Genomic DNA, 15,410 nt, shown 5'->3' with positions numbered 1-15,410 from the left:
TTGCGGGTCAAACTTTGCAGTCAGCCCGCAATTTGTGCGTGAACCACGTGTTAATAATTCAGTTTGTAGGATCTATGTTACTTACCGTATAGTGGAGTCATCAAAGTGTACAAAACATTCTCCATTCAGGTTGCAGTCTAGGAAGGAACAAGATGACTTTCGGATTCCAGTAAATGGGAATGAAAATTCGTAGGTGATGTTGAATCCATTGGCAGTAGATGCAATCTGTTAAAAAAAAAGAAGGCATAAATTAGATACACGCAAAATTATACATGATATTGATATATCAGGGTTTTCAAATCTTGTGAATTAATGCCTTTAGTCTTATAATTCTATAAAATATCCTAATAAAGTAATTTATTATAAAAGTATGTTTGACAACTCAGAAGAAATAAATGGAACTCAAACTGAACGTACAGAAACGTGTTTTAAAGTCTTACTATTGGTACAACCATTGCTATGTTAATAATATTGTCTCATATATGAGACGCTAACATTGTACATTATATGTTTACCCGTTAGACTCACTAATAGTGCTTTTATCAGAGATTCAAATAATATGAAACGCTAGTATGTTAAGAAAAGAAATCGAAAAGAAACGTGGTAATCCTGAGAATTTGAAGCATGTTTGGACGAAGATCAGCTTAACTGTTATGAGGTGTCATTAAATTAGTTGTAAACAGCTATGAGATGACGGAAATAAACAAACATACCCCACTCCGATTTTATCAATAATGTAGGTTGGAATTACTTGGATATCGATTGTTGTAGTCTTGGAACATCGGTCGACTTCCTAAAAGTACGCAAGTGCACTGGTTTCCACTCGAACCAGTGACTGTTTTAGGTAAGTAGAAATATGATAAACCGTAAATTATTTTTTAAAGACCTTCCGTGGTACTGTTATAAAAAATGTTGGAATCAGATGTAGAATTGACATCGGCAAATGTGGTTTTGGAATCGACCCATCACTTTTATGGAAACAATATTACAAATATATGTAACAACTTTGACGAATTACAAATTATTCCAAAACTGCCCTGTAGTGGATCAATTTAATATTTCAATCGATTTGACTAAATTCTTGACTTAATTACTCCAAAAATGAATGCAACCATTGTTTAGCAACGATTTTTTAGCATTAGCCACAGCTCTGCATACACAGGTGTTGCTTGTTTGTTGTTTTGGAGGCTAGCCAGAAGTGATTGGCGTCAATTAAAAAAAATGACATCGCTCAACAAAGTATTCATTCCACAATCGTGGAAAAGGCAGAGTTGCCTTATTGCGATCCGTGATGCACAGGACTATGTTGCAAAGCCTAAGAAAACAATGACCAGGCAGTACGATTTTTTTTTTTTTTTTACTTTTTGGACACAGTGTTTAGCCTCAAAGCTCGCTGGACCTCAACCCCAATGGGCTTCTTTGAGTGGACGACACATTAGAGTTGAGTGACACAACAACAGATTTTATAGCATCACAAAGCTTGAAAAAATTCCGGAATCTGCCAAAAGTTATCAAAACCTGCTCGCATTTCCGAGGTTGAGCGGAGGCTGTTATTAACACCAAGGGTGACTTTATTTAATAAGATTTTTTTATTATTTAGCTTTCATTTAGCATTTGTTTTTATCAAAATTTTACGATTCGTTTAGGATAAAATCCATTTAAAAAAATCAATCGTATGAGTTGATAAATAGAAGACGCACCCTGTATAAATTGCAAGTGTACATCTTTTGAGAAGAAAAACACCACCATTGATAATTAATAATTTGTTTGTTTTTGCTTCTTTAATTTATGAAGTACAAATTGAGTTCTTTTCATATTCTTTTTACCCCTCACCTGAGCTAGCTTTTGAGCATAGTTAATGTAAGAGTTAAAATTATAAATTTGCATAATTGATATCCTGCGCTAAATAATTTTACAAATTATAGTCCTTTTTCCCCCTTCTATATTCTTGTTTTATATTTTGACTATGTTTATATATTCTTGCTTTTTTGTTGATTAAAGAAAGCTGAAAAAAAATAAATATATATATATGTTCAATATGAGACGAAGCTTGAATAACTCTCATTCCGTGAGTGAAGAATAATAATTTAATACCTATACCCTCCCAATACTCATTATTTCAAAAACTTAATATGAAGTTCGGACTTATAGGTATATACATATACCTACTTACATGTTCCTTCATGAATATCCCCTGCGTGTAGATACAGCCATGTAAAAATATGTGGTCCTTTCCACTATTGAAAAAGTATAAATTTCCTCTTTGTAAAATTTATTTGAACAACTTACTAATTAGTTGCGGATTTCTAATCAGATAAAAAATAGATTCCTCCATTTTGTGTTTATTTCTTTGTCTGTCGAAGTGATGTCCGCAGTTGGCGTCGGAGCCATAGGGGCCCCACTTTTACATAGTTATCGCCAGTGGCGTCATTAACTTTTTTTAGGGGGGCGGGGGGGCTTGAACTGAGCCTGCATGTTGGCTCTTTCTGTAGAATATTTCAAGGTTTGGGGAGCAAAAAATTATTGGGAATTATTTTCATGACGTCCTCTTTCTCCTTTTTCATTCGTTTTAATCACCTTATGAGACCCCGGAGTCACCAGGATAAATATCTTTTAGATGGTTCTCATAAGGATTCCAGTTGACTCAGTGATGCATCATGTCATTGTTCCTGCTTCCTGAATATTTGCTTTCCATATTCTATAGCTGTTCTCATTATTCCTTCATTCTTGAGGAGTGAACATATTATACGTATAAACTATAAAGGTTAACTACACACGTGTTTGCTCATGAATGACGGGGAGTAACACTGAGGAGTTTTAAGTCCTTTGTTGGACTCGGAGTAGAATGGAGAAATGGTATTGGAGTCATTATTGCCAATATACATGTTTAATTCCTTCTCCTCTCCTCCTCCCACAACTGATTGTAGAAGGTCTAATGAAACGTTTTGACTGCTATTGTCGAAGACAGTGCACAAAAGATCCACTCTAACGTTGGCTGTGTGGTACGTGGTATATCCTGTTGGAACCAAAGGTCGTCGATGTCTTCCTTTTCCATTTGGGGAAACAAAAAATCTTCCACGTTTTGACTGCTATTGTCAAAGATCCACTTTAACGTTGGCTGTGTGGTACGTAGCGCCATCCTGTTGGAACCAAATGTCGTCGATGTCTTCCTTTTCCATTTGGGGAAACAAAAAATCTTCCAATATGGCCCGATAGCGCTCACCATTGACCGTAACGGCAGCTCCTTGCTCTTTTTCTCGTTTTTTCGCTTTCGGCAACAGCAGCAATGTTTTAGACTGAGCGCACTAGACGAACACGGGAACGCCTTGTTTTATCCATTAACGAACCAGTTTTGCGCACACACTTCACAAATGTATCCACAAACTGCCTGGAAGGCGCTTTATTTCTTGCAGTTTCGTTAAAAGACTCTCCATGTTGGAAGTTAGTCTTCAGTATTTCCCAATTTTCTTCGAGCGTTTCGTAAACCGGAGACCTTTTAAAAAATATTAGGCACAATGAGAATGTTACTACTGTTGTCAGACGTCAAAAAAGTGGTAGTTCAAAATGCAACCGCTAGATGGCATGGTTACCACGTTGATTTTTAGATTTTTTTAAGATCCCCAAAATGATAGAAATTGACATCAGTTAAATGACCCATAATCAGCTGTGACGAGGGAGGGGAAAGAAGGAAGAACAAATGCAAGAATTACTTCGATGTTGATCTCAATTCTACTCAGAGGCCAACAAGGACATACACTCATAAATCTGCAATAAACCCTCAAGGATACTGTCTGTCTTTCATGGACACACACAAAGGCTCAACCAGGTTTTGAATATATTTGAATGTGATAAAAAAGGAAGTTCAATGCTCAGGAATTAAATAATAATGACAACAGCTGAAGAAAAGAAAATTTTATCCCTCAGATTATAATTCCCCCCCCAAAAAATAAAAAAATATGGGTGAGTTAAAAAAATACACTGGGTTTTTATCACTCGTTATGACTGATGAGTTAGAGAGTACTTTTTTTCTCTAGATACTGAGTAGGGTTTGTGTGTATTCCAGTTATCTCATATGTAGCTTCTCGCAGGTAACTGAATGAAACCTCATGAGAGGACATACCGGTATTTAATATTTAATTGAATCTCAGATTATAAAGTAATATTCAAGTATACTCAACTCCCCCTATCGGGCAAAAAAGTATCACTACGAAAGCTACTTTGTACAAATATTGATCACGTGGTGTTTGTCTCCCCACTTAGTTTATACCTTTGACCGTCCTCAAAGTCTACATGAAACTCATGAGTGTGGCATTAATTCTTTCCTACACAAAATGGATTTCACATTTTGTACCCCGGATTATACACATTTTGCCCTCATTTAAAGTCTCGGGGAACGGGACACCCGTTTTCAAATCATCTTACCGGATCCCCGTCCCCTATTAAGCCCCTTTCCCTCTCTCTATTCAACACTCTAACATATTTTTTCCATGTTTCTAGCATGAAGTGTATACAAGTATTTTGTTTGACTGTTTTTGCTAAAAAAATAAGCACTCAAACAAACATCAAATGAATGAAGAGCCACCAAAAAAACATACAGAAACGTCTTGACATATAAATTAATGGTTTATCCCTGAATAAATTCCGTTTTATTAATAATAATTATTATTACGATAATGAAATAAAATTAAGAAAGAGTCATTAAGAGAAATTATTAATAAAAATAAGTGCTTATTAAAATTCATCCATATAAATATATAAAACGTAGATATTGTAAAAACCAACAATTTATCATTTTGCTCTCATTAGGAAGTGACGTTTTAAAATGTCTAACTACTCAAATATATGAAAACAATATCGAAGGAGACTGAATAAAATACAGTCAAACCCTGTCTAACAGTCACATCATGATGGATTCGACTACATTGAAACTGGACCTTTTATTCAATTCCCTATAATAATCTTATTATTGCTGTTTTGTTAATTATTTTATGAGTAGGTACTTCATAGAAAGGTCAACACTCAAATATACATATATTACCCATTTAATCACCTGCATCTCTCTACAGACAAACTTTCTTTCAATTGAAGAATTATGAGACTTGGAAAAATTATTATCTCTGAGTATGTAAAAATAAAAGAAATGTAAGACATTTTCTCTGGTAAGCCTGCCCATATTTGAAGAATGGTTGGGAAAAAGTGCAGCTGGGCTGTCACGACATTGTATTAGATTAACTGTTAGCTGTTCCGATTGCCAAATAGAAAAAGCCACTCTCATAAAACAATCTCTTTTCGTCAAAGTTTGAATCTCCAGACGCGTGTTGACTTTTACAATACATTTATAATTCCTTTAGTCCTGTACAAAAGGAATCAGCTCTACCATTATTATTGGCAGATTTGGCAATCAAAGAGGAGAGAAAATTGATTTTGCGTCTCTTTCACAAGTCTTATATTCTGGGTCTTAAAAGACTTAGAAAATATCTTGTGGGTGGATCGGTACTCTTAAGCAGATTTTTACTCAAAATATATTTATAAATTTTAATCGATATCTCCAATAAACCCGATCTTGAATGGAGATCGACTGTATATATACTTGGATTATGCTTAGCTCTGAGATATATGGGAAGGGGTTCCTGTCTTTGATTCTACGTCAACAGTAGATATTGTGAGACAAAACCCACATGCAAAAGATATTTTTCAAGAGTATAGAAAATCCTAGGGACTTGGAAATGGAATAAACAACTGATTCCATAATTACTGTTCACGACTTGAACTGCACAAAACTCCCTGTTAAATATTGGAAAATATCGGGTTCCCTCTACAAAATCTGCAAGACGTCATTTACATACAGGGCCCTGACACTTCAAGATGAGGATTTCGTCTTTATATGGCGATATATCGTACAAAATATGTCAGAATTCCATCAGGAAGTTGAAACCATCAGAGTCTTGGGCTAACACGATCGGGAATTCTTTGTATGAAGCTGTCGAATCAAAAAAAAATTACGACTCAAGTCTAGATTTCTGCTAACTGTATTGCTTATTACGATCCTTGTAAAGACTGTTGAAATTTTTTTTAATACTACTTTGCATGCGTTTGTAGAGTGCCTTTTATATCTGTTTTAATTGAATTTCTTTCTCTAAATATGGAGGTGAAAAACATTTATACCTGAAGGGCATCAATTTGGTTAGGATTGCCTACAAGGCAAATAAGAAAAAGGGTAGAAAATTGGGAATATATTTTGGTCTTTTGAGTGCCAACTCCCTTATTGGTAATAAATTGGTATGTGGAGGACCAATTCTTTGATAAAATCTAAGATAAATATTTTTCTCCTCTGCAGTAAGATATTGTGCTTTGTCATTGAAAATACCAATAATGAGCAGGAATTCCTGTGACCATGTTATTGATATTGTCGAATATAAATTGTCAAATTGAACTAGGTATATAACTACTTTAAAAACAATTGTCCGGGGGTATGATCGTTTTATCGAGGGATTGCTTGTTATGTTTTTATATTATTTAGTGTGTGATTTGGTTTCCCTGACAATTTGAAGAATATTTGGGAGAATAGCAACATAGTTATCATTACGTTTCATTAAATTAGCTGGAAGCAGTTATGATATGAAGGATATAAGCACAAACACAGTTTTGTATCTAGCAATGATATATGTAGGAATTGATCCTCAATTACACTCCGAGGCCAATGAAGACTCTCACTTATAACTTCCCAACTAATCTGCAGTCATACTCCTTAGCTAATTTCAGAAAACTTCTGTTCTTCTCGCAAAAATGCTTCAAATTGTCAGAGTGACCACGATCCTTACTGGCAGATCCAATTATTTTTAACTATGTCTATAGCTATATAAATCTGATAAAAGGAATCGTTTTTTAATTAATTTAGAATCACTTTAATCATTTGAAAAGAGACTTTCACATCGTAAGTGTTATCAATTAATTATATGATATAACTGTTGTCAGTTACCCATATACATATTTCCATTGTACGGAGCGTAGATACCTCTTTTGCAAACGATTTATTGTTAGTTTTACCATAGGTGATGATATTATGGAGTGTTGATAACACTCACATACTGTAAAATACATAAATAAGAAGTTACTGGGTGTAACAAAAAAATTTACACACAACATGGAATTGATCATTTTTATATAAATAAATATATGTTCAAGTCAGGACCAACAGGAATATTATTTACTCAATAAAGTCCATATTGGATGCACGGACAATCTCCGATCTCTTGCTCACAGCTTTGATTTAGTCCTGGGATATAAAGGCCCATTACTCTAAGAGTAGCCTTCAGTGCATCGATATTTGTGTGGATAAGTCTACGGGGTTTCCTCTGAATGTTGATGTATGGCTTGCTTGGGCCGACAAACTCTTCAGTGGAGACGCATTGACTACGTTATTGAAAACATTGGGATACAACTTAAGATTCCTGCTCGAACCAGGATGTATATCACGACCAGTTATGCTAATTGGTTCTTTTTTTGGCCATTTTTTATTTGTTTTGGAAACCAATTGCTTTTTTCTTTTTCTAAACTGTTATTATTTAATTTCTGAGGAGTTGACTTCCTTTTCTACTCCATTCATGTATTGCAGAGGGATAATTGTAAGTCCCTACTTCGACTCAGAGTTGAGGATTGACTTCAGAATAATTCCCTTCTCCCTTGTCACAACTGCTTGTAGCTGATTGCATAAAATGTAATGAACATTACTCCAATAACTTCTTCAATTGTTAGGGCTAACATTTTGATTTTTGATTGATTCTTAGAGAGAACATCTAAGTAGCAAGTAATCACTAGTACATGAAAGAAAAATAAGTGATGAATCCACATCGGAGTAATTCTTCACCATGTCCTTATTTATTTCCTTCTCCCTATCCCTCTTGTCGCAGCTGCGTGTAGCTGATTTAATGTAACGTCATAAGCCCAAAAATTATTTCAATTGTTAAGTTTACCATGTTGATTTTCCGTTTCTTTTTGTAACACTCTCAAAATGTTAGCGACCCGCATCACTGTCCATACTTTCCTCGTCTTCCATTCTTCTTTGACATACCATCTTTTTAGTTGGTCTTACACACCTCGCATGGATGTATATGTCTGCTGATTCTTTTAAACTATTCTTCAGGGATCTTTGATTTGACAAATTTTGTTAGAAGAAAGGAATATCCTTTTATCTATGTTTGAAGACAAAAATCAGGTCAACTTAGTAAGGATCATTTTTATAATTCTATAATTTTTTTCTCTTTTACACTCCGTGCATAGAATCAAATAACTACTACAAAAAAAGGAGGGAAAATAATGCCAAGGCCCAACAACTCTTTCTCTTAATATCCGTTACTATTCTTCTTATCTTTTGAAGGAAGTAAACATAATTGAGCTCACACAAAGATTAAAATATAAACTTCTTGATGTACTACGAGTCTCTGCCTATATATATATTTTTTTTTTCTGTTTTCTTTCCAGACACTCGTTTTGTTTATCTTTTATTTATTATTGAACAATAATATATTTATATATATGTATAATATACAGTTTCTCATTTATCTTGAATGAATTGAGCAAAAAGCAACAACAACAACAATCACGAAGATCTTTGGAATGAATCTCTAATTACATATGCAACACACACAAGAATACCTTAGTTTAATTTGTTTGAATTTAAAAATTTTATTTCTTTAATGTGTTTGAGAAGAAATAAGTAGTGATAAGTGGACTCAAATCAGAAGTGAGGGGTGGGGGAAGGGTTGTAGCCCCTGCCCCCTCCAAAGGAATTTTTGCTTTTTAATGTAATTAGTCTTTGTTATTCGGGCAAATTATGCAGCAAAGCAAAAAATTTAATATTTGAAATTTTTACAAATAGCTATAGATTTTTGTACTTTTTTTCTCAAAAGTTTAATAAAAATTTTTTTTTTATTATTTTTTTCCATAACTATAGATTTTTGAAATTTAAAATAAATAACAATATTGAAATTTTTTTCCAAAAAATTTAATTTTTCAAACTTTTTTTCCCAAGAAATTAAAAACTTTTTTCCCAAGAAATTAATTTTTTTTTTGCATAACTATAGATTTTTAAAATTAAAACGTTATAACAATTTTGAAATTTTTTCCAAAAATTTAATTTTTGAACTTTATTTTCGAAAAGTTCAATATATCAAATATAATTTTTGAATTTTTTTTATATACTATAAATTTTTGAAATTTAAAAGTAAAAAATAATTTGGAATTTTTTTTCCAAAAAATATAATTTTATGTGAAAAGCTATGGGTTTTTGAATTTAAAAAAAAGAAAAATTAAATTTGAAATTTTTTTTTCTTACAAATTTAATTTTATTTGAATAGCTATGGATTTTTTTAACACCAAACCCCCTCAAGAAATAAGGAAACATTCTTTTTACAATAATTTTTCTTCGTCAATCCGGCAAATTATAAATTAAAGCAAAAATTTAATATTTGTATTTTTTTTTTTTTTAATAGCTAAGGATTTTTGAAATTTTTTGGGACTAACTATAATTTTCTAACTTTTTTCCCCAAAAGTTTAATAATTGAAATTAAATTTTTAGATTTTATTCCCAATAGTTTAATATTTGAAATTTTTTTCCAATAATATATAATTTTTTTTAATACCCATTTATTTTTGAAATTAAAAATAACTATGGATTTTTTAATTTTTGATATCATTTTCCAACAAATAATTTTTTTGTAAATAGCGAAGGATATTTTTAAAATCAAGCCCTTTCCCCTTAAAAAAATTATCATACTTTAATTGGTATATTTTATTACACCAACCCCTGCCTTCCATCAAAAAAATTATTAGCCTGTGGACGCCCCTGTACTAGTTTGGGGTAAATTAATTTTACTATAAGTTCTTTTTGGGGGTAATACCTACTACCAAAAGTTACCCAACCCCTGCTCTAAACATTATGAAGAATTAACACTATCCATTCTCAATGTCATTTCCCACTTCCTTTTCGGCCAAGGATTTCCGGGTAAACCAAGAGATTAACTATTAACTAAACATAACCTCCATATATGCCAGATGTGTAATCTCTTGGACTTTGCACGCACTTTTTAAACAACCCTTGTATTTTTAAATCATACTTTGTCTTTTTGTCTGTTCTTTGACGCCTAAAAACTCCAAGCAATGGCTGGAACTACCTCTGGTAAATCCATGAATGAGGAGTAGATTTATTTTCTAATTGATCAGCTTTACTCAAGTCCACGCAACTCTAGTTTGTAAAGATCTAAAAGTCCTAATTCATTAATGTATTTCTGAAAAAATAAGGCTCCTACACAAAAAAAAAAAATAATAATAATTTTTCATATTCCAATTAAATAAAAGTCTATTTTTTATGTAGGTACTCCAAATAGTTTTATCTTTAATACGTTTACGACATTTAAAATGAATTATATTTTTTTTTGCAATTTCACTAGAATTGTAAATCATATGACTAGCCGGTATGTTAAAAAAATTGAAAAATTATATGCTAACCGTATTTGAAGAAGGATTTGGTATGGCCTAGTGATGGGACGATTAAAAAAACCCAATGCAAATTCTAACTATTTAATATTTTAAATAATAGTTGAAAAATACCATTTTGCTATCATTGGGGTCCACAGGATTATAGATAAATTTTTTTAGGGGGGGCTTTGTTTTGGGAAAAAATTTCAAATCTACAATTTTTTTACAAAAAAGAGTCAAAAATCCAAGTTGTTTTCAAAAAAAATTATTTTTTGGAGAAAAAATTTCAAAAATTTAATTTATAATATAACTTTTTTTTTTCTTTAAATATTCATACATTAACTTTTTTGGAGAAAAAGTATCAAAATTACATAGTTAAATTTCAAATTTTTTTGAATAACAATATCATATAATAAGTTATATCTAGTATCCTAAGATAGGATCCGTGATAAAAACTCTTGTCTTAAAACACTATAAGGTCACTATGGAGCCTTCAGATTGGCAAATGCCAACTTTACCTCTCTTTAAAGACCCCTTTAAAAAGTAATCTATTATTACGGGGATCCAAAAAGTTATTTATGGGATAAAATTTTAAAAAAATAACAAAAAAACTATTTGGATGTGCTTGAGAGTCTGGTGTTGAGAAGAATAGAGACTTTGCACACGGCTTCTCAAATAAGGGATGCACTTTTCAAAGATTGTAGACTAAGGACTTACCAAACCTTCTGATCTAATATATACAAAAATGATTGTTAGTTAAGCTTTCATGACCTTTTTATAAGATTAGCAGCAAAGAGCTATGAAAGTTAAGAAAATAAATACAAATCCCACACCGTATCTGTCAAATGTAGATCCCCAATGATACTCTTAGTCCAACAAGGACATATAACTCCACACTAAATCCTCAGGTTTAATCTGTGTCTTTCATGTGCACAACCCGTACTGATTACTTTAGACTCATATGTTGCCTCAAAGTGGCTACAAAACAAGGCATGGTCTCCACTTTCTAAGAATTTACAATAAACATATTGACACAAAAAAATAAAAAATATCCTAAACAGTACTGATTCATGAATGGATTTTAAACAAAGCCTTCAAATAAATAATTATGGACCTGAAATGAGCTCAACAAAAAGGACCCGTACGTGTGCTCAAAGACTTGAGACTCAATATAAAAGAATTTGGACCATAGCCCCTGAACCCAAGGTTGTCTTGGCCCTCATTTTTTGAAAGAGAAAATAATCAATTTACAAAACTATGTTGCAAATATTTATTCTTGTATAGGCTTTAATCCTCCCAAAAAAGAAATTAAAAAAATGGATAACTGTCTCGAAAGTTACATTGTACTCATTCCAAACAAATTATAACTCAATATCATTACTTTTAAAACATATTTATTAGTTATTTTTATAATGACATTGTACTCGTCGTTAACTTATTAATATATCCCAACTTATTTTGTTAAAAGAAACAGGGAAAAGTCCTAAAATTAGTGTGTATTTAGCTAATTTTTTCAAAAATAAAATCCTTATTATTCATTAATAGTAGTTGATAGGAGTTACCAGAGTTATAAGGGATTCCTTTGACTCCAACCAATCAATATTAAAAACACAAGGAAAGTAGAGTGATGCTTCATTGCTCTATGGAATCTTCCCAATTGATGGATTCGTTTGTCGTTGAGTCCATAGATCAATCTTTAGTGGAGTAGCGGGCAAAGATGTGTATTTTTATTTTGTCCGATACTTCACCAAACATCGAACTAATATATTTTTTCAATAACTAGGCTTAAGTAAGACTATCAGCTTTTAAAAATCTGAAAAATCACTCGGATCTCTATCGAACTAATGTATATTTTTTTTTCAATAAATAGGCTTAAGTAAAACTATCAGCTTTTAAAAATCTGAAAAATCACGCGGATCTCTTGGATAATACAAGTTTACCTATACAGTACTTGAGTATTTCGGATACTGACCCAACTCCCGTTTTATCTCTAGGCAGAAACCACTAAATTAAGATTCAAGCATTTGTTATTTTATTTTGCATTTAATCAAAGCGTGGCAAAGTAAATTAATTTATTCTTAAAATGATGAGTAAGCAAGTTTAAAATGTGACAAATGTTTTGGAGATGAAAAGATATGAAAAAATATAATATTATCTAAAAAGGTTCGAGGATTATTTTTAGACTTTTGATATATCAGATATTTATTAATTTGGATGTTTGATCCTACATTTTATTTTCTGAGAATAGCTATGGATTTTTGCATTTTTTTCCAAAAAATTTAATATTTGTAATTTAATTTTTGAATGCATGAGGACTTTTGAAATTTTTGTCTAAAAAATTTAATTTTTCTTATATAACTATAGATTTTTAAATTGCTTTTCAAATTTTTGAATTGAAATTATATAAATTTAAATTTAATACTTCGATTTTTGTTTCAGCTGTGGACTTTTGAAATTTTTTATGGATAGTTATCTAATTTTTTTGTGAATAGCTGTGGATTTTTGAAATTAATTTCGAAAAAATTTAATATTTGAAATTGGTTGGGAACAGTTGTTGACTTTTGAAATTTTTTTCCAAAATATTTAATTTTTTGTAATATTGCTGTGGATTTTTGAATTATTTTCAAAAAGTATTATGAAATTAAGATAAAATGTTAGAGGCCAGGTTACAGAATTCACCAGATCTGTGACTTGAGTATTTAAAAAAATTAAAAACCTCTGAATCACAAATGTCCCCCTTAATAGCATAAAACGTATGACTTTCAATTACAAATATTCCCAAATGACATGGAAAATGTTTGCGTCCCCAGGGAGTGGGTCTGTAGCCCCCCCCCCCTGCCAACCTAAAAAAATATATCAACATTTCCAAAAAAATTAATTTAAAAAAAAAAAAAAAATTTCAAAAAAATCTATTTTTCTTGTGAACAGCTGTGACCTTTTTAATTTTTTTCCAAATAATTTAATTACTCAATAGCTGTGGATTCTTGAAATAACTTTGGAAAAGGAAGTGGTCAAATAATATCAAATGTTGGGAGTAAGCTTATTGTTGAATTTAAAAGATCTGGAACCTAAGGCTTCTAAAAAAACCCACAACGTTCATCAGTAATGTCCACACAATGGCAACACACACATGACTTTCAATTTCGAAGTCTTAAAATTGACATAAAGAATAAACGTGCAATTTGTAATACTCACCCCATCAGGAGATCGAATGTGCAATTCATTTAAATTATCAGTCTTCAATTTGAGGTGTATATAAATGATTGAAGCTGTAGACGTGACACTCAATGAGGACCGAGTGAACCAATTGGACGATGCATTTAAACCCGTATTTGTGTAAATTCTGAGGTAGTTTCCACTTAAATAATACTGCAAAAAAAAAACAATAATTATAAATGTTGAATAACTCATATATGTTGCGGTTCAATACAAAATCAAACTATAAGGATTTTTCACAAAGTGGAGAAAGGATTATAGACAATACGACAAGATAAAGGCCTTGGAATGCCCGCAGGGTGAACCCCACAATTATTATTGGTATTTCAGCTTAATTTAGTTTTTAATATTTATTATGAAGTTTTATAAAATATGCTGGTAAGGTTGCGTGAATATATATTAGATTAATATTCCGGAGAAACGAATTAAATCGTTTGTATTCGTCATTTAATCACTTATTTTGAATATGAAGCATATATAAACATGTTTTAAGCCCTTAAATCAAAATTGCTTTTTTATATTAGTCTATATTATTACTTAGAAAATCAGGAAAAGTTAATTATTTTTCCTTCGGAATATTATTATAGTATGTATTCAACGCAACCTACCCCCTTTATTTTATGAAAATTCCGAAAGAATTTACTTATCGTTTATTTTTTTTCAATTCGTTCTCTATTGGTATGATTTTAACTACGGTTAAATAATATATAAAAAAGAACGGGAAATCATGTCCGAACTGATTATCAAAATTTGAACATGTTCATCAAAGATACAAATATTGGCTTACAGTTCATACAAAAATAGATCCTATACACTTCTCAGCATATGTTATTTAAGATGAAGAAAAATAAAAAATATAACTGATTCCAGGTAAATGTCAATTTGTATAGATATTCTGTAAACTATTATTATTTTTTGGGAATTTTTAAGAGGGAATTTAGAGTGGCATCTCTCGTCACAATAAAAGAATTTTCCACCGATGGCGTATTTCATCTTCTAAATTGACAGAAGGTAATACTTATTACCTGAACTCAAAATTGCCTTTTAAAAATCCATCGGATTCAAACCGAATATTAAATTAAAAAATAAAACCATATTCTGATAGTTTGATGAGACCAACATTCTGTTGAAAGGTAAAATCCTGGAATTCCATTAAAAATGGTCTTGAAACCATTTGGAGACCAACACTAAAATGGTCTTGAAACCATTTAAGACTTCTTTTTTTTTTGGTGGGTCAAGGAACTGAGACCTTCTACTACATGTAGTGCCTTTCGTTTGCAACTACGTCGATCAAAAGCTTCAATTTGTTATCTAACACGTCTAAGTAAGCATTTGTGTTGATCCTCAAGTCTTGGGGGAACACAAGGTAAGGCAAAACGTGCCCTTTGTTGACAGTCACATCTACCTTTGACCTCAGCCTGCATTGAGGTTGTCTCATTTTCACCTATATAGGCCTCAAATTCCCTCATAACCTGGCGAAAAAACGTCTCAATAAGTACCAGAGTTTGAACAATTGTTATGTTTCGCTCCGGATACCAATGAGGGCTCTGTGCCTTTTCCAAATATTTAGAACAACCAATTCATCAATTGATTCCATTTTTTTCTAACTGGTGCAAGTTGGAACAAGCTATCTTACATATAAAACTCAGCTACCTAAGTGATCGCGTTTGTCCAATAAAGTACGCCAAAGTAGCAGCATAGATATCTTGCGCACCAAT

The 15,410-nt window shown here is 31.7% G+C and overlaps 1 protein-coding gene across 1 annotated transcript in view; it reads right to left on the bottom strand.

Moving 5' to 3' along the window:
- LOC121130056 (uncharacterized) overlaps positions 1 to 15,410 on the bottom strand; it is an 81,062-nt gene that overhangs the window by 62,037 nt on the left and 3,615 nt on the right. The window contains exons 2-3 of the mRNA XM_040725752.2: positions 13,672 to 13,845; positions 86 to 225 (exon numbers count right to left, since the gene is read on the bottom strand). Of these exons, the coding sequence (XP_040581686.2) occupies positions 86 to 225; positions 13,672 to 13,845 (314 nt within the window). The remainder of the gene's footprint in view (positions 1 to 85; positions 226 to 13,671; positions 13,846 to 15,410) is intronic.

Source organism: Lepeophtheirus salmonis, chromosome Z (genome assembly GCF_016086655.4).
Source record: "Lepeophtheirus salmonis chromosome Z, UVic_Lsal_1.4, whole genome shotgun sequence".
Taxonomy (NCBI): domain Eukaryota; kingdom Metazoa; phylum Arthropoda; class Copepoda; order Siphonostomatoida; family Caligidae; genus Lepeophtheirus; species Lepeophtheirus salmonis.
The sequence above is the reverse complement of the archived record's forward strand: the minus strand, read 5'-3'. Positions and strand labels throughout refer to the sequence as shown.